The sequence below is a fragment of the Salvia hispanica genome, chromosome 6 (assembly GCF_029641045.1).
Source record: "Salvia hispanica isolate PSC_SH4W2 chromosome 6, Shi_PSC_v1, whole genome shotgun sequence".
Taxonomy (NCBI): Eukaryota; Viridiplantae; Streptophyta; class Magnoliopsida; order Lamiales; family Lamiaceae; genus Salvia; species Salvia hispanica.
The window spans coordinates 14,789,375-14,805,313 of NC_142697.1; the positions used below are offsets into that span (position 1 = coordinate 14,789,375).

General features: G+C 35.1%; 1 protein-coding gene across 1 annotated transcript; it reads left to right on the forward strand.

The window, feature by feature from the left end:
• The first annotated feature begins 1,713 nt into the window (after window positions 1–1,713).
• Window positions 1,714–2,694, forward strand: LOC125203169 (uncharacterized). Its single transcript, XM_048101472.2, has one exon. It carries the CDS (start codon window positions 1,807–1,809, stop codon window positions 2,524–2,526), a length of 720 nt encoding a protein of 239 aa, XP_047957429.1. The 5' UTR covers window positions 1,714–1,806; the 3' UTR covers window positions 2,527–2,694.
• The last annotated feature ends 13,245 nt before the right edge of the window (window positions 2,695–15,939 follow it).

Here is a 15,939-nt window from a genome sequence, read left to right on the forward strand (position 1 = left end):
TGACTCTTTTACCTGATTTTCGTTGTATTTTGCTTTATACTATAATTGATGCCATAAATTGAAATTATAGTATTTTGTAAGACGAAAAACATATTTACATATTTTTCTCTCAATAATCCAACAACGGTGGAAGGCCCTTTAATCGTGTCACATCCAAACTTACCTTATTATAGGCAATAATTTAATTTACTACTACTATAAATCTTACCGTATTCAATTTAGTAGCGTGCGCATAGCCAGATTAAGAGCATTTCCAATAGCGGTTAGCCCACCGACTAGCCAATTCGCGTCGCTAGCCGGTCGGCTAGTCGAACTATTGGAAACGGCTAGCCGCGAATCGGCAAAAAATCGGCGTGGGCTAGCCGATTTGAGGGCGCTGGCCGCCATTGTGGCGAGCCGATCGGCCAGCGCTGTTTTTTAATTATTTTCTTTTATGCATTTTTTAATGTATTTTTTAATGTATTTTTTTATTGCATTTTTAATGTATTTTTTATGAATTTTTTTAATTATGTGATTTTAAAACAGGCACACAGATGACGGGCTAGGCAAACTATAACGGATTCAAGGCATACTAACATTTTTTAATGTATTTTTTTAATAAATTAATGAGGGGTCGAGTGGGGCGGTGGCTCGTGTGTGGAAGCCCGAATTTTTTTTTATTATGTAATTTTTTTGATTTTTAGTTAATGTACTTTTTTTTATTTAAATAAAATTAATGAATTTTTTCCGTATATGTGTCGTAAATTTAATTCCGTATTTTGTGTTTAATTTCGTAAATGTAGTTGTTTTTGAATTATTTTTATTGCGGTTGGCCTATGGCTGGCCTAAGGCTAGCCTATTTGAGTAAAATGCTGATGTGGCAGGTGGATTTTTAGTGCTGATGGCGTGGCAGAGAGAGAGAGTCGCTGGCTTATGACTGACCTATTCTTATTGTGGAGGCTCTAATACATAGAATTAGTAGTAATATAAACATTTTCATATGACCAATATGTAATGTTATTAACGTACACGCAAGCGACAGTAATCACGTTTGAAATCCTTCGATTTAGATTAAATGATAATAAAGAATTAAATTTGGCTAATACGATAACAACTTTAAAAATAATTGATATACATATTGTTTTGCTTTATAGATTTTCTTTAAACTACTGAATAATGTGAGCACCAAAGTAATAATGTGAACACTATATATATATATTAATCATTTTCACAAATTGAGGCTCATCTCTGCTTGTTTTTATGAGTTACTCTTTAATTATCTTCAAAAACGAATATTAAGCCATGACAGTGTGACACTACGTATATTTCGTAACATCGCATTGTTATTGAACATTCTAAACAATTAATACAATAAATTAATATTAATATCGTGAAACTGGTGAAATTGATCCAATCATATATTGTCTCGAATCAAACATTTTTAAAAATTATAAATTTATATAGGAATTCTTACTTGTTGTTATCTCTATGAAAGCCCCTATTAACTTATAGTAAAGCAAGAGACATAATCATTGTGTATTTTTGAAATGGAATTAATCGCGGTCTTAATTATATAAACTTCCGTTTTAACTATATATAGAAAAAATCACAAAAAAGAATGATATTAATGTCGGTCAAAAAAATCACCACTCCCATTTGTATCAAATTAGTTATAGAATTTTAAAATTTTAAAATATCATACGAAACTTGCATTTTTGATTAGATGTCAGTATCACATTATTGATTTCAAATGCTAGCATATAAGTAAGTGAAACCAAGTGGATTAATCATTCCGTAAATACAGAGATTTCAGTAGTCTCCCCAATCATGGAAGACGTCACCGTCGCCGTTGCCGGCGATATCGACAGCTGCTGCTCCACTCCCTTCGTCAGCGCTCCGTCCAGCCCCGGCCGCGCCACTCCTCCCTCCGGATTCTACTTCAGCGCACCCGCCAGCCCCATGCATTTCGTGCTCTCCTCCACCGCTCTCAATTCCTACCCCTCCGCCGCCGCCGATTCCGATTTCGATTTCTCAGCCACGCTGCCATCCACCGCCGCAAACTCACCGGAACACATGAGCTCCGCCGACGAGCTGTTCTTCAACGGTCAGATCCGGCCGATGAAGCTCTCCGCTCCCCTCGATCCGCTAATCGAATCGGAGGATTTGAAGGTGCGGCGGCGCACCAGATCCATGTCGCCGATGCCGTTGGAGGAGAAAGGAGCGGCGAGGTCTTCGTCGAAGCGGTGGATATTGCTGAAGGAGTTTGTGTACAGAAGCAAGAGCGAAGAGCGAAACGAAGGCCACAAGTCGAAGAAAGTGGCGCACAAGGAGAAGGAGAGGAAAAAGAGAAATAATGATGGCGGCGGCGGTAAGAGGAGGGTGATCTCGGCGTCAGCGCACGAGCTGCATTACACAGCCAAGAGAGCGCAGGCGGAGGAGTTGAAGAAAAAGACGTTCCTTCCGTACCGGCAGGGGCTGCTTGGGTGTTTGGGCTACGCCTCCATCAACGCCTTTGCCAAAGCTTTCACTACTGTTTCCTCTACCTAACAAGTAACAACCACACACACACTTATATATAATATGATGAAATCAAATCAAATGGGTGCATGGATTAGCAGCGATTCAAAATCGTTATATGAATTTTATCTATCAATTGCGGTGGAAGCAGTTATTATTTTGTTACCACTTCTATCATCTATGATTGCTATTTGAGGATGGAATTGGGTAGAAATTAATTTTGATCATTGATCGTTCTGAATATATACGTACAAGGCAATAATTTTAATTTCTATTCAATACTACGGAAATTAATCAATAATTGTAAATTTGTGATCTTCAATTCGATGCATTAAATGATACTTATATGACAGTCATCAAAAAATTATGAAATGCTTCTAAAATAAAACAGACAGTTAGAAAACATCTAACATGTGCTTTTAAATTTTACTACATGAATATAGGTGCGAAGTGCGATGAGTTATATCAGGTATTGAACTGGTAAAGTATATAAGTGGGGAATTCAAGAATAAATTGAGCCATATGTTTTTTTCCTACTATTTGTTAGATAGCCATATCACATATGTGTCGCCGGTCGAGGTCATCCAAAGATAAGCTTTACAAGATTGTTGTTCTTTATTTTTCTTTTAAGATTCGCACATATTTAAGTGTTTAATTATTTTATTAATCAAATACTAACGTAATTTTCAAACTAATAATAATAAGGATTCTTGACACTTAAATAAATGAACTAGTTCATATCAGGGGCTTCTTGGTATAATGAAATAGAATAGTGGAATGGAATGTGATTCCTACTTCCATTCTATTCATTTGCTTAGTGTGATAGAATGAATGAGTTAATGGATGAAAATACAAAAGAAATCCAAGGAAATTGACATTTTATTCGTATCTTCATTCCATTCTATTTCACCCTCGTTCCATTCCATCATACCAAGCATTAGGGTTTACACTAAAAAAAAATACTAATGACACAAAAATTGAGATGCTATTACTAGCATTTAATTTTTTTTAAAAATAACCATAAGTAAGCACGCAAAAGAAATTAAAGTCGATGGCAATTGAAACTAAAAAAAATATATTATAACTATCCCACATTGGTGTATAAAGAGAACTGAAAACACTATATAAGTCTCATGGTGTAACAGCCCGACATTTTAGGGTATAATAAATACGGCGATCGCTACCTAGGCGGACTTAAAAGCAACAAGAACATAGGCTAGGGTTTCATTTAAAGGGTTTTGACCAAGGTATTTAATGAACTATCAGAGCAATAAGTCAACGGCTTAATCAAGAAAAATAAATGAATAGATATCGTAAATTATGCTCAAAAGACAAGGGTTTAATATCAAAAGGAATAAGTTCAAAAACCAACGATACTAAGTTTCATGTTTAGCGGAAGCAACCAAGAGAAAAGTGAAGTCATGTATGAAGACACAACCCCACTCAATGTTTCAAGACGACCATATTATCATTCAATTTATTTGTTCAACACCGCCAACCTCTCGTCGCTGCCCAACCTGCACATAGGGAAAACACATGCAGGACTGAGTATTTTAAACATACTCAGTGAACTCATGCCAAAACATTTTAATAGATATGTCATCCTTACCATAGTGAACTCGAGTTTGCATTTATAAAAGAATATCATCGAGTATCACAAAATAATTTTATAGACTAGCCAGGCAAACAATTCCTCCCATTTTCTCAACAACTAACAATTCTATAGTGCGACGAAAGTGTGGCCACGCTATTCGCCCACGAGACCGGCCGACTAGCAAGGACGGCTCCCGATCCCAACTGTGTAAACTAGCCTGATAGGGTTTGCGGCCCTACTCAGACCGCGAATTCGTTTTTATAGCCCTATAGCCTAATGGAGCGGACTCACAAACTAGGCATCAGACACACAACATAATCAAAACAATCACAGACATGGCATAACATTTTAATCCACCCTTGTAACACCGTAATCAATATTTTGGTAATAAAAGAGTTTAGTGAATAAACCCCACCTCGATTCCTTAGATCACAAGTATGTTCTTCCTCTTGCTATCACACCGAGAGCGCGAGTTATCACCTTTAATTTATGCGTAACACAAGTAAGTCTCAATCATCTACTCAAATTCATGCATGTTCCCAACGTTTCCCTTTTTCCCCTCGATTCGTTTTATATTATCACTCAAAAATCAAACATGATTATCATATCACTTTCTATTCGCACCACAACTCCCGATCTGACGTCAAAACATGTCACGCATGAGTGTTTTACAATACACCGAGGCACGCACACACACACACACACACGATCCACACACACACATACGCATCCCATTCATCCGTTAGTTCCCCTTTACACTCATTCTATATGCATGAAGGTTCAAGAACACCGATTAATCGGTTAGATGAGAAAAGATTAATGCAAAAATACCTTTTCTCGATAGAACGAACGGTAGAACAAAGTAGTAGCCTCGATTCTTAAAAAATTCTTGAGTTTCAACTTCAATTCTTCTCAAAAGATGAAGAAATATTGGAGAAAAGTAGAAGAAAAATTGAGAGAGAGTGGGAGAGAGGGGAGGCGTGTATTTGGGGGAGTGGGGGGCGTGTTTTTGTGTTCTAGGGTTAGGGTTTTGTCTCTTATTTATAGAGTTCAAGAATATAATCCCACAATTAAATAAAGGGTTTTTGGTTTTTTAAACCAAAATCTTTCCCCGAATTCCGGTTTTTCCCATGAACTATGAGATTTGTTTTTAAAACCACGAACTTTCATTTCGTTAGGATTTTCCCAACCCGACCCAAATAGCACATTTCCGACCCGAATAGCATAATTCAAAATGTTAAAGTTGTGTTTTGTTTATTTAGAAGTTGTCATTTGCTATGTAATAATTGTGACTGTATGTATTATTGTGCCAAATAGGATCCATGTAATCAATTTAGTGACAAATAGGATTAAAATTGATACGTAGACAACTCGGGTTTCGTCGTTGACCCGCCAGGGGAAAATCCTAACGAAATGAAAGTTCGTGGTTTTAAAAACAAATCTCATAGTTCATGGGAAAAATCGGAATTCGGGAAAAGGTTTTGGTTTAAAATGCCAAAAACCCTTAAATAAATAAAGATTTGGAAAGATATGGTGGGAGAGTGGCATTAATTCTAGTGAGAAATAAGGGGATTTCGAAATCTTAGGCTATTTAATTAGCCTATGATTTAATTTAGATATTTCACGGAGTAGAATAAAATATCACGGAGCAGAATAAAAATAATAATCCTCCCCAAATAATTAGGTAATGGCGTTAATTAGTGATTCCTCCATAAGGAATCAATTTCAAATATTAATTAAAATATGATATGACAAGATCTCCTTAGATATGGTAAGATATGCTAGGATATTTATATTTATTCATGAAAGAGAATAAATAAGGGATCAAATAATATAATAAAATAATCTCTTCTCCCATAAATAGGAGATTTTCGAAAATCTCCTTGGAATAAGCATAGGGGTCGAAAATTCTATGGAGAAAATAAGGAATAATCGGACTTTGGATTTAATTTGGATAATTATCCCAAACAATAATTATATCCAAGAAAAATAGAATTCCTCTCCAATAAATTGAAGTGGTCGAAAATTCCAATAAAATAATGGTTCTCCTATTTAATCTCACTCATCCCTTAGGAATAATTCACCACAATATTATTTCGCCCCGCATCAAAATATTCACATAATTATGTCACAAAATCCACCATTTTTAATTCCACTCCATCTTCACAACACATTGACCTTTCAACAGCCACGTCATATTTTCCACAATATTGACTATTCAATAACCACGTCATATTATCAACAAGTTTGACTATTCAACTCAAACTCAACTCCAAATCGCAATTAGGTCACAAAGAATCATACAATAAATCACTCATCATCTAATCCACATACTTCATAGCATTAAAAGCATTTAATGTAAAATTTTATGTCTAAAAAATTAGGGTTCGAAAAAGTGGGGTGTTACACATGGCCCCCTCCTTCTATCACCAATTGGTTTTAGGATGGAACCCATAGATTTCTATCAAAAGCATCCCTAAATTGAAGACAAATTATCATAATCTTTTGCTTTTTAAGGACGCCCCTATTTGTGTCCCCTAATTTTAGTTGAGACACAAACAATAATCACACTTTATGAAGCTTTGGTGGTATAATTAGACACACATAACGTTCTTAATAGTACTCCTTCTGTCCCACAAAATTTGTCCCGATTTGATCCGGTGCGAGGTTTAAGAAATTGTTTGATTTTGTATTAAATGGAGGTGTGTAATGGAATAATGGTCCCACCTTGAGGAGATTAAGGGGTGTATTTAATGTCTATTAAAGATCCTATTAGAACAAACTTTGTGGGACGAATGAAAATAGTAAAATAAGACAAAGTTTATGGAACAGAAGGAGTACTAGAAAACATCCTTAGCTGTTTTTTTTTTGTTGTTGTGTTACCAATAAAATTAGGATATCGATATGAAATATGAAAAAAAAAAAATCCAGGAACTTTGATGTTAGCCAATTTTTCTCGAATTCAATTTTTGCACAAGTCAAATTTTAGTCGCATTATCAACAAAGCCCAAAGCGATAATATCGTTTTGGCAAGCCGTAAAGTCGATGTTGCCCAAAAAAAGGCGTCATCTTGGTAAAAATTGTATAAGAAAACTAAATTAATTTTTTATTCTCTACCAGTGTCCATCCAAATTACTACTCCTAGTACTTTTTAGTTTCTTCTCATCTCTCTCTCTCAATTACTCGTCATGACTACCGCTTCATTCACGGTGATGAGATTGTCTATATTGTTTTTCGCCGCCATTTAATTGAAATTGACTGCCTTATTTACGTGACTTTGCACATCCACATGTAAGAGGGCTTGTTTAGAGCAATTGTAATGACATACTTAAGCATGCACTAGCTAAGTATGCGTCGACATCCTTTGGGTAGCTGCTAAGCGCTCGACTGTGCATGCCCTCGGTCACATAGATTTATTTGAACACGTTGACGGTTGAACGCAACTTGTATGGTAATTAATAGTAATATTTTCTCATGTACTTCCTCGGGTATGCCTGAGTGTATGATGTAAACGTTTGATTTTGGTTTAATTTGATTTATTTACTCATCCAAAAAAAAAAATAGTATTATTTTCATCCATACAAAATTGTCTCGTTTTTTCATTTTGGTTCGTTCATAAAAAATTAGTCTTTAGCTACTCTTTTTTTTCTCTCCTATTATATCTATTTTATTTATTTTTTTCATTTTATATTTTACCAGTTATGCATTAAAATTTATGTAGTCTATTGTGAGAACTATTTCTTGTTAATCAAGGAGATTTTTAAGCGTTTTATATATGGGAATACGAGTATAGCTAGATTAGCTGTGGTAATTGATATTTTGATATAAGTGAAATGAAATTACATACTACTGATAATTTAATTGTGGAATAGGAGTACATGGAATGTGAAATTGTGAATGATTATGCATGGTAGTACACTCCACATGCGTGTAGGACGACTCGTATACTGTATTAATTATTTGGCCAATTGTGTTCCTCGTATAATCATGGACCTACAATTTATGTTTCCCAAAATATTAATGTTACACACTAATTATTTTAACAACAGACAAAAAGATCTGAACAAAACTTAAATCTCTAAAATGTCACTTTATTATATTTTTATTGTTTTTATTTTCAGCCATAATTACTTTTTTTCCAATTATATGTGTTTGAGTGCTTCTGGGTTTAATTGAGAAATCTGCTTTCTAATATCACAAAATTGGGGAACAGCTGCAACGACTATATTGAGTTGATTAAAGCTTGATTTTGTTTTCTTATGTCAAACTTATTTTCCGTTAGCTGCTTCACCATGTATCGATATGTCTTACTAAAAATTAAAGGAATGATTCAACTCGAAGTGTTTCAAATAGTATTAGTGTCGTTTAACTCCTGAATTCAATTATGAACTAAGAAATAATCGGTGTTGCAAGTGTTGAATTTAATCCGAAAAGAGTAATTAATGACCCGAGGCTACAAACACCTATTTCTAGTTATTATGTCCAAATTAGGGATCACATTCGAAGAAAGTATACATCTTTAAGGGACCTTACAACCAAGAGATCGTATCATTTTGAAAACTTAAATTTGGTACCAAGAAAAGAAGTTTTCAATTTAAATTGATTGAAAAGGTATATGGTTGGAGCATACTGTTGAAAAAGATGCAAATCTTTTATTTTTGGTATTATCATTTAAAGCCTATTAATTACTCTCACTGTCTCATTAGAAATGAAACGTTTTCCTTTTTTGTCTGTCTAATTAAAAATGAAACGTTTTTAAAAATGAAAACAATATTTTCTCTACTTTTTCTTCTCTCTTACTTTACTTTCTCTTCATTAACTCACAAAACAACACTACATAAAATCTTGTGCCAAAGAGCAAATTTTGCATATTTAATGGGACAGAGGGAGTATAAGGATATTTTATAGTATAAAAATGCATTATCAGTGCGTGATTAAATATCAGTCTTGACTTATTTAAATTTTAGGCTCTGTCACTGAACCAATGATAATTGTGAAACGAGATCTTCGAGGCTTGCCATTGATGGTTGTTACGGAAAAAATGCTCAGTATATTGTGTACATACGAAAAAGGGGCCTATTATCGCTACCTATATCTCCTATATTCACTAGTTCGAGAATCGACATGTTACTTGTCGAGCTCGAGATGAAACAACATGCATTATCATACTTGATCTAGATCAGAGGCTACATATGTAGATCTAAAGTAAAAAAAAAATTGTTCTTGTCTCTATACTTCACAAAGACGTGACGATACCTTGATCTTAAGTATGTCTACGGTTAATGATGGGGTTTGTAGCGGAAGATTTTCCAATTCGAACAAAGCAATATATATATGATCTATTCAGATGATTATTTAGACTAAATCTATTTGTGCAATATAAATATGTTACATGCTAGGAACGCCAGTAATTCACGTAATTGACATATAAAATCCTAGAAGATGAGTTCTACAAAAAGAAAGCTATACCTTCAAGATTCTACATATAATTGAGATTGATCGGTACTTCTCCACGTGATGATCTTGAAAATTCGACCATGGATCTTCTAACGGTTTCCCAAACTTTATTTTTTTGATCTTAAAGTGATCCAAGCTTATCAAAATTATCTAGGTATTAAACAGAGAAACGCAAAATCCCTATTACTAAGAGATGAGAGATCAAAATCAATTTTTTCTCTGCTGTGGGGACGCAAATTATGTATGAAGCCTTGGGCTTCTCTCTAATCTATTAACATATTCATAAATTCATACTGAGTCATATCAAGGATCTATGGTGATTTGGACTTGCTCCACACATGTTTGGCTTGTAATTGACTAAAATTTGGGCCCCAATTGAATTTAAGCTAAAGTAGAATATTATTATCAATCAAAATATATATATATATATATATATATATATATATTAAATTAATACTAATTGACCGTACAAATTTGAAAATATGAGTATTTTGTGTCACCTCTTTAATTATATTGTTTCTCGCACTTAATATATATATATCCAAGTCTGCTATTTGACTTAAGTAATTAACATCTCCATCCCTGAAAATTTGTCACCTATTTCCTTTTTCGTCCGTTTCTAAAAATTTGTCACCTTTCACTTTTACCATTTTTGATAGTGGACCCTACATTTCACTAACTCATTCCTACTCACATTTATTTTAAAACTAATATATAAAAGTAGGACTCACATGCCACTAACTTTTTCAACCCATTTTCTATTACATTTCTTAAAACCCGTGTCGGGTCAAATGGTGACAAAATTTGGGGGACGGAGGGAGTATTCATGAGTTGTCTAGTTCATAATCCTTATTTATTATTCATGGAATAAATTTCAATTGACCAGTTTTTTGAATAACAAAACTTTAAACCGAACACCTCTTGAGGATGTTAAAAAGTCAGATGCAGCGAGTGCACAATTCAATATAATAACAATTCTACACTGCTAGACACTGGACATCACTATTCATGACATCATGATTCTTAAGTTTGAGGAGGCAAGGCAGGCAGAGATGGAACGGCAGTGCAGAGCAATCATGGTCACGGACTTGACAAAGTCCCAAGATCCATTCGAAGTGGAGGATCCTTCTACCTCCAAAATTTATACTGTCAACAAGGTAAGTCCTTCTCCTAAAAAGGGTGAACTTAACTCTTTTAATTCCATTCCACAGAAAAAGAAGCAGAAGAAGAGGAAAGTGCCCAAGGAAGACCCCGATATTTACGTGCTTAAAACCAATAAGGGGAAGTACAAGTGGTGGAAGAAGCTAGGGACCAAGCTACTTTCTATGCCGATTTTCAACACTCGGATCGCTGATCCGCCCAACTAGTGGGCCACTTCAAGTCGAGTTAACGACTAAAAACAACCGCGCTTGTTGGGAGGCAACCCAATTTCTCTTTATGTTTATCGTTATTCTTTTTCTTTTAAAAAAATAAAAAAATAAAAAAATATTTAACGAGTGGCGGTCACCGCACTTAACACGGCGGTCGCCACACGTGTGTTCACATGTGCAAGATAGGTCCGGCTTAGGGCAAGCTTAGGGCGGGCCGAAGAAACCGTTGGACGGGCCGCGGCGGCCCGCCAGACACGCGTCGTTTGGATAAACGGGGAGGTATACAGAGTATATATGTATACTGAGTATATATAGTATAACTAAAGGTCAGTACCGGATATCGAACACGGGGAAGGCAAACACGGACTGTCTATCTTCTACTAAGACTCAATTACTATTTGGAAAAACAAGAGAATTTTGAAAACTTTTGAAGACTAAAAACAATGAAAGCAAATAACAACTGATTGCAAATAAACACGAGGATAAAATATAGAGATAAGGGAATTCCAGGGATGTGCGTTCACAGTTATGGTTATACAAATTCCAAACTACAATACCCTAGCATAATTATTACTTTGATAGGACGAGTCGCCTAGCTTATGCTCATGCGATGCAAACGTTGATTACAAGATTAGGGTTGTCAATCCTAACACGTAACTCCATAAAGCTCCTAAGACCCTTGAAAAGTCCTCACTCTCAATTAACAGTCTCGTTTTAAAGGAAGCTAACTGTAGCGTCTACTAAGTGGATCTAACTAGCTAGAACTCTCTCACAGTTATGAAGCAAGTTATATTAAATCATACACGATTGTGTCACTCAATCATGCAGCATCAGAATTACTTAGGGAAGAAACAAAGTAAAAACATAACGGATTTAAATAGAAAATTGGAATTGTATAACCAAAGTTGTTACTAACACATCCCTAGAATCCTATGAGCTTAGTTACACATAATGGAATAAGCTAAACACATAGATTGAAGGGAAGACAATTTGAACATAAAACTAAAGCAAATAAAACCTGTAGATTGAATCCTTGTCGTTCTTGATGTTCTTGAAATCCTTCTTCAACTCCTTGCGCAATTGCAGTACTCTAGCTTTTTGATCTCTGTGAATTATTTTGCAAAAAGAAGCTCTCTGGTTGATGAAGCTTGAGGTCCTATTTATAGGGGAAAGCCAATCCTCATTGTAGAAGGAAAAAGATTTTCAAAATGTGGTAAATCTTGGAGCAGATCTAGGGCTAATCGGATTCGCCGCCTTTCTCTGGCGGGCCGCCGCACCTTGGCCGGCGGTCACCGCGTTGGAGTCCAGAGTCTCTGTTCCTTCGGCGGCGGACCGCCGCATGACTTCCGGCGGTCGCCGGGCGAGACTCTCTTCCAAGTGTAATTTTCCGAGGCGGGCTATTGCATTGCTCTGGCCGCCAGGCGCCGGCGGTCGCCGGTTGCCGTCTGACTCCAGATTTCCAGACTTTGCGTTTTGACTCCCTTTTTCGGCTCAATTATGCATATTTCTCACAAAACACGTCAAAATACCAAAATAGATGAAATATGCAAATAATGGACGTGTAGAGTGACTTTGACATAAAAAACGGACCAAATAATGGCCTTAAAACAGTGCAAAATCCGAGCGTATCAACTCCCCCAAACTTACATTTTTTATTGTCCTCGAACAAAACAATAAAGACCCAAAAGTAGACGCACGGAATGCACAAGGACTAGACGCCATAATTGCCTCAAAAGATGAAAAAACAGATTAAGCATGTATTAACGCAATCAAATCAAGCAAGGCTTATTAGTGCACTTTCATTACTAACTCGTGGAACACCTTGAAATCAAGCACTCACATGTGGCAAACTTCCAAAGTTGGGATGTGTTCTCTCACTCTCAAAGTGTATAAGGGTAATGTTTATATAAGCACTCAAATCATGCATCATGCAAAGCTTACCATAGGCTTGCTTAAAGTCTAATCCCTCCTCTACTAGATGTGATTAAGTATCAAAAGTCCGAAAGGTCTTTATCTTTGGTTGTAATGTAGGCTCTTTGGTAGGTGAGAAATATTTGGCTAAAAAGTGATTAAAAATTAAATATCCCAAGTAGAGTTAAAGTGACTCCAGTTTTCTAAACCCAAGACAATTTTAACACTTTATTTTCTCCTTCAACTCACTTTCCAATCCTTTTATTTTCTTTTCTTTTCACAACCTTGCACACTTTTTTTTTCTTTTCTTCTTTTTTTTTCATACGCATCCTTTCTATAATCAAGCACATATTTTTAATTTTTCTATTTCACAACTTGCACTTTCATTACATTAAGCAAACTACTTTTTATACTTTCTTCCTTATCTCTCCAATTCCTTTACAAAATAATATAGCAAAAACTACTAACCCAAGGAATTGTCCCCATTTAATTTTGCTTCCAAAGAATAGGCTTAAAGGCTCAAAATTGGCTCCAAAGGGAAAAATTTTGAACAATTTTTGAACTTTTGAGAGGGTCGAAAATTTTGGATAAAAGTAGGCTAGAAAAGATGGTCAATCTTCCTCCTAAATCAACTTAAACACTATGTAGACTTGCAAGACTAGGAGCAAATTCTAGAAACATATACATGAATGCAGATAAATCACACAAGAATGAAATCAAGACTCAAATCCTCACAAGGTATAAAGCATGATTCAAGGCGAACAAGCAATTCACTAATTATGCACCTTTTCACCAAACCATCAAATCAAAACGTCAAGCCATACTTAAACATAGATGGAATGTAATATCATTGGCAACTCAATCTAAAGTGTGTCCCTATGCATGCGTGTTTCTAAGTTCTTCATGTTAAGTTCATGACATGTATTCAAGAAAACAATTTTAGAACACAAAATTCTCCTACGGGGTTTTGAAAAACAAAAGCAAAAACTTAAAAACAAAACGAAAACCCTAAAACAAAAACCTAAACTCATGATCCAGCGTTCAGGTGGCAGAACCTGCGAAAAAAAATTTCAAATTAGAAAATTAAACCAAAACCAAAAATACATAAAAATTAAAGCAAAAATTATCAAAACCATGGAAAGAAATTGTCTTAAAACATCCAAAAACATGATACAAGTGCTCATTTAAAGTCATTGAACTTGACTTCTTCAATCTTGAGGAGGAGGAGGGAAACAGGCGATGAGGTCGTTGAACGCGCCAATAAGATAGGCGATGTCACCACTCATGGTTTGGCGCTCTTGTGAGTCTCGGCGGCCATCCTTTGGAGCTCTTCAATTTGTTGACGGCGATACACGTCTTCTAGCCATTGTTGCTCCCAAAATTTTTGCTCCACCATGCGCCAATCGCCTTGAGCCGTCCACCCTTGGCGGTTGTAGGCGTTTTTCACGAAAGATTTTTGTCAGCCACAGATGAGTGAACACAGGGTTTTAACTTAAAAAGGCTCGAGTCACTAAGATATCTTATTCTAAAGTTTGATTGCGAAACTAAATTCATATAATATAGAGACCATATCTGAATCATATGTGAATTGGGAATGTGGCCACATTCCACGACAGTCACTGGACTGGCCAACTCGAAAGCTATGGCCAACTCGAAAGCTAGCTCATGATCCTCATATGTGTACACTAGTCCGAGTAGGGTTTGCAGCCCTACTCATAATTGGCATAGCCAAGAAAATAGGTATTCCATAATACAAAATATGGCATGACAAAATCGTACATAGCATTATTCTTCACATAAACATGCTTGGAAGGCAAATTCACATTTTAGAAAAAATGCCTACCTCAAAAGCTTAATTTCTTAGTCGGGATTCTTGATCCGATCATAGTTGACGCGCATGAATAATCATTTTTTAAAGAAGATAATATCTAATAAGACTTTATGAATCATTGAACTTAAATAGAATGCATGTATCTCACATGATCATTTTATTCTTTCTCTTACTTTTTGGACAAATTTATGTAGTCCTTAAGATCAGGAGATTTTAATTCAAAATCCCAAATAAAAATTTGACTATTCTCCATTAAAATGAACGATTAATGTATATTTAAATATTTTAGGTATAAGAAATAGTGCGGTATAACAATATAGTGTATCGAAATTCTATACATCGTAAAGACATGTTATACAATATTTTGGTACCATTAAACTGGTACGGTAACGGTATTCGAATTATTCCATACTAAAACTTTGGTATACGAAAATATTTGGTACAATTACGATATGATATTTCCTAACACCGATATTTTCAGTATAATATACCGTACCGTCCCAGTATTACCTACGAAATGTGTGTAAAAAATGCATTTGATTTAAACATAGTGATAAGTTAGTGAAAAACAACTGATCATCTATGTAACTTAATCCAAATGTACAATCACATAGTATTGGTTGGAATCTTCTCATTGCTTGTAGACCTAATTGTCTCTTAATTATTGCTAATAGACAGTTACCACTTTGACAAGCTTTTTTGTCTGTGTCCCATCACTATCTATTTAGTCCTTTGCAAGACCAATACACGAAAGTGTTTGTTTCAAAAATAAAAGATAGCAAAGAGATACGATGAGATGCATCACATTAATAAGTGAAGAAATGAGATATGAAGGATATTAAATATGAAAAAGAAAGCTAATTTATAGATCAGGACATGTTGTCTCTTGGGCTATACATCTCATTAATAAGTTGTAAACCAAATAATACGACAAATCACATATATTGTTTTTTTAGATTTTGACACATAAATTTCACTTTAGTTCTAGCATATGGAGTATTGTTTTCTCATTTTTCCTCTCTGCAATTATATGTAGTATGATTAAAAAAAAAGAAGAAGAAGAAGTTGAGTGGTGATATGATATCAAATCCCTTAACCAACCAAAAAATAAGACTCCAATTTTTTGCAACAACCTAAATGTTCAAATCCTAAATCTAGGGGAAAAAAGAAACAATATATTTTCCTTTTAAATAAAAATGCAGTTATATATACCCATTTGAGGATTGACAAGTTCATATAATGGATTTAAATATTTTTTTATGATATAGCATAAAAAAATA